This window comes from Lycorma delicatula, chromosome 5 (genome assembly GCF_047948215.1).
Source record: "Lycorma delicatula isolate Av1 chromosome 5, ASM4794821v1, whole genome shotgun sequence".
Classification (NCBI taxonomy): Eukaryota; Metazoa; Arthropoda; class Insecta; order Hemiptera; family Fulgoridae; genus Lycorma; species Lycorma delicatula.
Genome location: NC_134459.1, coordinates 126,320,135 through 126,328,963, shown reverse-complemented (window position 1 = coordinate 126,328,963; position 8,829 = coordinate 126,320,135). Strand labels below are relative to the sequence as shown.

Here is an 8,829-nt window from a genome sequence, read left to right as displayed (position 1 = left end):
AGTAGTTGTTAAGGGCATAGGTCAGGGCGACTTAAACGGCCATATCAACATCACTCAATCCTCTTGAGTACTGCACAGCTGAAAGCAATGGAAAACTACAGATGCTTTGTTCCAAGAAAATATAGCTCTCTGCATTTTCATATAACAAAGATGGAGGCGCATCCTTAGTAAAATATTCTGGAAGTAAACTAGTCCCTTGTTCAGATCTCCGGGTGGATACTACTAAAGAAGGGGTCACTAGAAAATTAAAAAATAACATTCTACGAGTTGAAGTGTGGAATGTTAGAAGTCTAAAAAAGATTGGTAAGTTAGAAAATTTAAAGAGGGAAATGGATAGGATAAATATAGATGCAGGAGGAATTAGTGAGGTTCGGTGGGGAGAGGAAAACAACTTTTGGTCAGATGATTTTAGAAAAATTAACTCTGCTTCAAATAATGGGCAGGCAGGAGTAGGTTTTATAATGAACAAGAAGGTAGGGAAGAGAGTAGAGTATTTTAGCGATAGAATCATTGTAATAAGGATAAAATCAAAACCTAAACCAACAACGATTGTTAACGTCTATATGCCTACAAGCGCCCATGATGATGATGATGATGATGATAGTCATCGTCATCATCATCATGGGCACAAATACATCACTTTTACTTGAGGTCTATAAATATCTTTTCTGACAAATGATATCGGTAAACATGTAACACATATCGATTCGTAATGAATAACAGTATACAGTAAAAATGGTTTTTTGTCAATCTGAAAAGCCTTTTGAGTGGTGGGAATTTTCATAAAACGTAGTTTTCTGAATCTACTTTCACTTATACTAACATATGTTACTAATCTGTGATTTATGACATGGGTTTTTCATCATATTTTGCCCAATTTTCAACCGATTTGCTTGAAAGTATTATCTTTTAAATCTGCAAACTGTTTCATAACACAAAGCAAAAAAAAAAAATTTCGCTAATAAAAAACGCGGTAGAAATTGCAAAAAAAATTCTGCAATTAAATTATCGTAATTTTTGTACTGTTCCAATTTTTTTGTTGTTACAGGCATAAAAAATATCCAATCGTAAACGATTTTTTATCGTTTATGATAATCGTAAACTGGTAGAAAACCTTGGGTATCAAAGGATATATTGGAGCTGATGGATGAACGTAGAAAGTATAAGAATGTTAGTGATGACGAAGGTAAAAGGAACTATCAACAATTAAGAAATACTATAATCATTAAGTGCTAATTAGCAAAAGAAGAGTGGATTAAAGAAAAGTGTTCAGAGTGGAAAGAGAAATGACCATTGGTAAAATAAATGGAAAATACAGAACTTTGAGGTACATAAATTAAAATCTAATAATGTGTTAAACAAAGAGGTACATATGAAAGAAAAGGTTGATAGGTTAATATATTGAAGAGTTATTCAGAGGAAATTAATTAGAAACGTGTTATAAAGGAAGAAAAGGAGGTCAAAGAGGATGAAAAGGGAGTTACAATACTGAGATGTGAATTTGAGAGAGCATTAAAGTATTTGAATGGCAGAAAGGCTCCTGGAATAGACGGAATACCTGTAGAATTACTACACAGTGCAGGTGAGGAAGCGATTGATAGATTATACAAACTGGTGTGTAATACTTATGAAAAAGGGAAAGTTCTGTCAGACTTCAAAAAGAGTGTTATTATCATCATACCAAAGAAAGCAGGAGCAGATAAATGTGAAGAATACAGAACATTTAGCTTAACTAGCCATGCATAAAAAATCTTAACTAGAATTCTGTACAGAAGAATTGAGAGAAGAGTGGAAGAAGTGTTAGGAGAAGATAAGTTTCAGGAAAAGTACAGGGACAAGGGAAGCAATTTTAGGGCTCATATTAATAGTAGAAGGAAGATTAAAGAAAAACAAACCAACATATTTGGCATTTATAGACCTAGAAAAGGCATTCGATAACGTAGACTAGAATAAAATATTCAACATTTTAAAAAAATTAGGGTTCAAATACAGAGATAGAAGAACAATTGCTAACATTTACAGGAACCAAACAGCAACAGTATAATTGAAGAACATAAGAAAGAAGCTGTAATAAGAAAGGGAGTCTGACAAGGATGTTCCCTATCCCTGTTACTTTTTAATCTTTACATAGAACTAGCAGTTAATGATGTTAAAGAACAATTTAGATTCACAGTAATAGTACAAGGTGAAAAGATAAAGATGCTACAGATTGCAGATGATATTACAGATGCTAAGATGCTAAAGATTGCTGATGATATGTAATTCTAGTTGAGAGTAAATAGGATTTAGAAGAAACAATGAATGGCATGGATGAAGTCCTACGCAAGAACTACTGCATGAAAATAAACAAGAAGAAAACAAAAGTAATGAAATAACAAAGATGGACCATTGAATGTGAAAATAGGAGGAGAAAAGATTATGGAGGTAGAAGAATTTTGTTATTTGGGAAGTAGAATTACTAAAGATGGAAGAAGCAGGAGCGATATAAAATGCCGAATAGCACAGGCGAAACGAGCCTTCAGTCAGAAATACAATTTGTTTACATCAAAAATTAATTTAAGCATCAGGAAAAGATTTTTGAAAGTGTATGTCTGGAGTGTAGCTTTATATGGAAGTGTAACTTGAACAATCAGAGTACCTGAGAAGAAAAGATTAGAAGCTTTTGAAACGTGCTGCTATAGGACAATGTTGAAAATCAGATGGGTGGATAAAGTGACAAATGAAGAGGTGTTGCAGCAAATCGATGAAGAAGAAGCATTTGGAAAAATATAGTAAAAAGAAGAGGCAGACTTATAGGCCACATATTAAGACATCCCGGAATAGTCACTTTAATGTTGGAGGGACAGGTAGAAGGAAAAAATTGTGCAGGCAGGCAACGTTAATATGTAAAACAAATTGTTAGGGATGTAGGATGTAGGGGTATACCGAAATGAAACAAATAGCACTAGATAGGGAATCTTGGAAAGCTGCATCAAACCAGTCAAATGACTGAAAACAAAAAAAAAATATATATATATGTATGCACAAGTTGGCCCACTGGGCTGGTCTAGAGTTTAACCCTTTACAAATCAGTTATTTAACAGCTGATTTTTATTGAAGGTTCTGAGGTTCAAATCCTAGTAATATTTAGTTGCTTTTATATGAATTTTAATACTAGATAGTGGATATGGATGTACTTTGGTGGGTGGGGTTCAAGTAACCATACATGTTATTCAAGTAACCTCACATTTCAGGAATGGTCGACCTGAGTCTGTACAAGACTACACCAAAAAACTTAAACCCAAACAAGACTACACTAAAAAAAATTCTGTAATTTTTGTTTTACTAAATATATCCTATATATAAAGCTGAAGATTTGTCTGTTTGTTTGTTCTCAGATCACACAAGAACCAACTGATCGATTGCTTTCAAATTTGCAGGTTAAATTTGTGTTATCCCAGGGAACATTTTATGCATTTTATTAGTATTTGAAGTGTAAACTTCAATTTACATTGCCATTCACATCGGTCCTTTTGCACTCTAATTTTCTTCAGATTAATAGTTTAACATAATTTTATTAACATAAAAGGAAACCAAACTAAATAGAAAAGCATGAATTATTTTTATTAAAGGACTTTATCATACAAACAAACATTAATGAATAGTGTTTTCATACATCAACTACTTACACATAAAAATGTACTTGTAACACTTGCTCTGGACTTAAAAATTAACTACAATTAATGTTAACTTTAGAGAAGTATATAAATGTCAATAATATTTTTTAATATTAATCAGATGTTATAAACATAAAAGAAAGTTAAAAACTAGTTAAATTTTTTATATAAATAACATTAATTATATTTAGTTACTGTCATAATACGCATAAGTAAAAATATTCTAAAAATCTTTATACTCGTATTTTAAAATCGTAAAAAAGTAAATAAATATGTTTAATACAGTTCTACAATTTCTCATTTAATATTTGGTAATATTATTCTTTGCTTATATGTTGACTGTGTAATATAAAACAACAATTTAAAAAAAAAATTTATTAAATCCATAAATCAAAAGTATTGATTTTAGAGTAATTAGTTTTTCAGAAATCATTATTTTAATTGATATACATAACTGTTATAATAGTTAAAATAGTTGTAATTCAGTTTTTAGTGTTTATTTAACTCATCAGATTTCTTAACCCAGTATGACAGTGCTTATAAAGTTACTGTGAAACAAATGTGAATCACGTATCATGAAAAGTGACAATTTTTTTTATTCCCTCAAAAATTTTATATTTAATCTGTAGAAATTAATAATATTACACCAAATAGACCAGAATTTTAGAAAAGATTAGAAATACTAGAACTGTGACCAGTGACTTCCCATACAGTAGCTGCAATACGTCTGGAATGATCCAATATACAAGAGGATGTTGCCAAACCAAGGTGTATACAATATAACTCAAAACATCGCACCTTCCCATTCATTTTTGGAAAACAAACATCAATTAAGCTCTTATAAAAGTCACCAGCTAAAATGCCTGGCATTGGAAGAGTTTTTACAACATTAGCTGGGTTAATTTTTGGTTTTAATGGAGTACCTGAGCAATCTTCAAACCAAAGATAATATGCATAATTAAAAGTTGTATCCTTCCACATAAATGCTAAATGTCCATCTCGTATGTGATTTCTGCTCAACTCGACCATTTCCCAGATCTATAAATGAAAGAAAAGGTTGTTATAATTGCAAAGAATAATATTAATAGAAAAATAACTAAATTTCAAAAAACTACTACATTGTTTTGGAAAAATAAGGATACAAAAATTGAATAGGGGCAAACAGAAGGATGAACGTAAAACCTAAGGTGGCTAAAGAAGAATTTTCTCTTAGCCTCTCAATCTTGGCTTCAACAAATTTAAAGTTGAACAACCCAACAGTAGGTTCAGTATCCTACCCTGATGGGAAATTGATTAGCAGTCGAGCATTTGGAGTTTAAATTGGGAATTAAAACCTCTCATAATTTCTGTATGAGTCTAATGCCATGCGATAGAATTGTCTCAAGTGACCAAAATTTGGTGGCATAAAGAAATCTAAAAGAGGTCTGGAACAATAGGTGAAACTCACCCAGAGTAGTTCAGGTAACAAAAAATATCTTGGAAAACAGGAGAGGAATAAAGGAAAAACACTGGATTATAAAAATTCTTTGATTTGCTAAAAAATAATTAGCAAGGAGATGAGAAGATAGGTTGAAGATACTGGAGTATTCCCAAATATGTAGAGTTGTAGTAGAATGTAAACTTCAAAGGATAATATTGTATTAAAGATTTTTTTTTTGTCTTCAGTCATTTGACTGGTTTAATGCAGCTCTCCAAGATTAGTGCTAGTGCTTTTGACTGTGTAATATAAAACAACAATTTAAAAAAAAAAATTATTAAATCCATAAATCAAAAGTATTGATTTTAGAGTAATTAGTTTTTCAGAAATCATTATTTTAATTGATATACATAACTGTTATAATAGTTAAAATAGTTGTAATTCAGTTTTTATAGTTTTACAGTGCTCCAAGTTTAGTGCTAGTCGCTTTAATACTATCTAGTATTAAAGATATTCATGAATAAATGAAGGCAGAGTAAAGAGAGTTAGAGAAATAATAAAAATTCCACAAATCCAAATCAGGTGATAGAATGCAAAGCCATTTCATCAAGATCATACTTCTGACTGTGAAGCTAAAGATAGATCAAGAAAGCGGGTATAGGTCAGTTAGCGGGTAGGAGGAAGAGAAAAGAAATAATTGGAGAAGATGAAAAGAAAAATAAAAGGTAAGGATTTGGCTAAATTTACCACTGACATGATACCATTTGTACAAGGGCTCGATAAATTTTGCACATATATATGCATAGCATGGGAATGAAAAAAGATATTGCAATGTAATAAAAAATGAATAAAAGTACAATACCTTAGCTACAAATGCAGTACTTATTTTTCAATATAATCCCTGTTTACACTGATATACTTTTCCTAACATATGACGAGTTTTTGAAGTCACTGAAAAATTCTGGTGGGCTTTCTTGGATCCAAGTAGCCACAGCTTCCTTCACATCTTCGTCAGTGCTGTAATGATTACTTTAGAGATCCCTCTTGAGATAATAGAAGTGGAAGTTGCACGGAGCCAAATCCAGCGAGTATGATAGATGCAGAATAGGCTCAAACTTCAGCTTGTGGAGAGCCATCAGAGAGTTTGCACAACACCTATCATCACAGATTTTATGGTAACCCAAATTGCTCGATAATATGGCCTACTTGTTCTTTAGATATGCCTAACTAATAGTGATGCAATGCTGGATGATTCACTGGTCACTCAGAAGTAAATCATCCATCCACCTCCTTTCAATGTTTCTTGTCAGTTACAGAAACTGATCGACATCTGCTGCAAGGTGCATCCTCAATTGACGGTTTTACCAGCTTCACATTTGCAAAATTTCAATACCCACCTATTCACAGTACTCCTGTCAACATTTTCACTATTATAAAACAGTTTTAAACGATGAAAAACATTTGTATGATTCACATTTTCTGCTGTTAAAAATTCAATCACTGCGCGCTGTTTTAACCGTGTTGACATATTGGCCGCACTTAACTTCATTTTAACTGCTATTGAAGACAAACCGGTAAATGCTAACAAAAACCACCGGTAACAAACCATGCATTATTGTAGGTTTGTAGAGTGGGATTTTAGCTATCAAGTGCTGCCATGCCTAACTTGATAGTACCTTTTGTCCCCGTGTAGCATGCTAGTGTGCAAAATGTATCAGTCAAGCCTCATATAAAAGGAAAGGAGGAATAAACAGATTTAAAATGTGACAAAATAGTAAAAAATAAATATAAATCTGTTTTGAAGTTAATAGTTTTTTCTTTTTTTTTAATATATACATATATATATGAGGCTACTTTGACATTTTAAGAATTTTATACTTAATCAGTGTTTGCAGACAACTTTCATGTGGTAGAATAAAGATAAAAAAGGATTACAGCCTAATGGTTTCTTGACAATTGGAACATTTTATGTAGAAAAATTTGAGAAATAAAAGTGTAAAATAAATGTTTTAGGTTGAGACCATGCTAATAAATCAGTTCCTCCATAGATCACACAAGTTAACAGGTTCTATTCAGATCGGTAATTGCATATTAATGTCAATTGTAACAAATCAGTCACTGAACAACAAAATTATTTTTTTCACCAAACAGAAAATACACATTAAATGGTTAGGTTTTCATCTTTAAAAGATTTATTGAATAATATATAGTTCTACAATGCAATCAAGAAGCTTTTATAAAAAGCATTATCCTGCTTGTTCTATAAATATTCATATTATTTTACTGAAATGAATCTTTTTTAAGATTAATATTAATACATAATAATTCATTCATATTAGTACATTCAACATAGAAATAGTTATGAGTTAGTAAATAAATTAAATAGGTAAAATGTAAATAAAGACAATAGAATGGTTAGTTATATATCACTAACATATATCCTAGCATACTATAGACCATACCATAAATATAATTAAAAAGTAGCCAAGAAGATCAAAAATGTACTAAAAGTATCATCACCATTATAAGAAATATATATTAACAAAATTATCTAAATTCAATAGATATTAACACAAAAAATACCTTACCTATGGGATTTTCAATATCAACAATTATGTCAGAAATATACTTACAAGACTTTTAGAGTAAATTAGTGCATGGTATTACTCATACACATTAAGTTTTAATACGAACACTGTATATTGATGATAACCGCATTATAACCCAGTAATAAAGAATGAAAAACTAATAATATTAAACAAATAAAATTCTTATAATGAAAATTTTAAATTCACATTTGAAATAGGTAATAATAGAATGTTAAATTATTTAGAAGACAATATCAAAATAAATAAGAACAAACAAACTGATGCATCAGTAATAGAAAATCTACATCTAATAATATAACAATTCATTAAAAAAAAATCAATCACCTTTGGTCTCATGAAATTAACACAAATATAAAATATGATTAATACAGCAATCAAATACATACATAATAACAAAGAAAAGTTAAATAATGCAATAATTAACATATAGCACTGAAAAAGGGATATGATAAAACTGGACCACATTAGAACAGTCATTTATTTAAAGGGTTAATTAAATATACAACTACATCCAGCTATGTTCAATTTCATTGTTTCACAAGAACTAATTCTCTAATTTGGCTTTCATTAATTGAATTTTAGTTTTACTTTAGAGGAATTACTTACAAATTGCTGCTCTACTAGGTAATAGCATTTTGTGTAAATACTATTGATATTTCAAGGTAGCAGCAATATTGACAGCTGTTATACAGAGTGTATCATCAAGTTCTCCCAGGACTTTCATATCCTATTCTACTCAAGCAAATAATGGAAAAAGTAAATATAAACTTATGTTCTAAAATGATTTGTTTGCAAGTAACAACAAATGAAATATTTCACATGTTGAACCAGTATCTGCAGTAGTTTCTAAGAAATATATGGTGAAAACCAATAAATTAGGGTAAAAAAACACATGTTTGATGTACAATAACTTTGTAAAACGGGTAATAAACACATGAAACTTTAAGCAAAACTTGTACAGAATTTAATTCTGAACAAAATGGTGTAAGACAAACTGAACGAAACAAAGAAAAGTTACAAAAAATTTGAATTTTATTTAGAAACAGTACATTGCTACATTTGTCAGAAAATTTCTTATTTAATGTAAACAAAAACCAAATTCATTTTTGGTGATGAGAAAAATTTGTAAAAACAAAATTTACTATTA

General features: G+C 30.3%; 1 protein-coding gene across 9 annotated transcripts in view; it reads right to left on the bottom strand.

The window, feature by feature from the left end:
- Nucleotides 1–3,582: 3,582 nt before the first annotated feature.
- HPS1 (Hermansky-Pudlak syndrome 1 protein) overlaps nucleotides 3,583–8,829 on the bottom strand; it is a 38,161-nt gene continuing 32,914 nt past the window's right edge. For all 9 annotated transcript variants that reach the window (XM_075367008.1, XM_075367000.1, XM_075367009.1 and 6 more), the window contains one exon: nucleotides 3,583–4,694. In XM_075367008.1, the coding sequence (XP_075223123.1) occupies nucleotides 4,320–4,694 (375 nt within the window). In that variant the 3' untranslated portion in view covers nucleotides 3,583–4,319. The remainder of the gene's footprint in view (nucleotides 4,695–8,829) is intronic.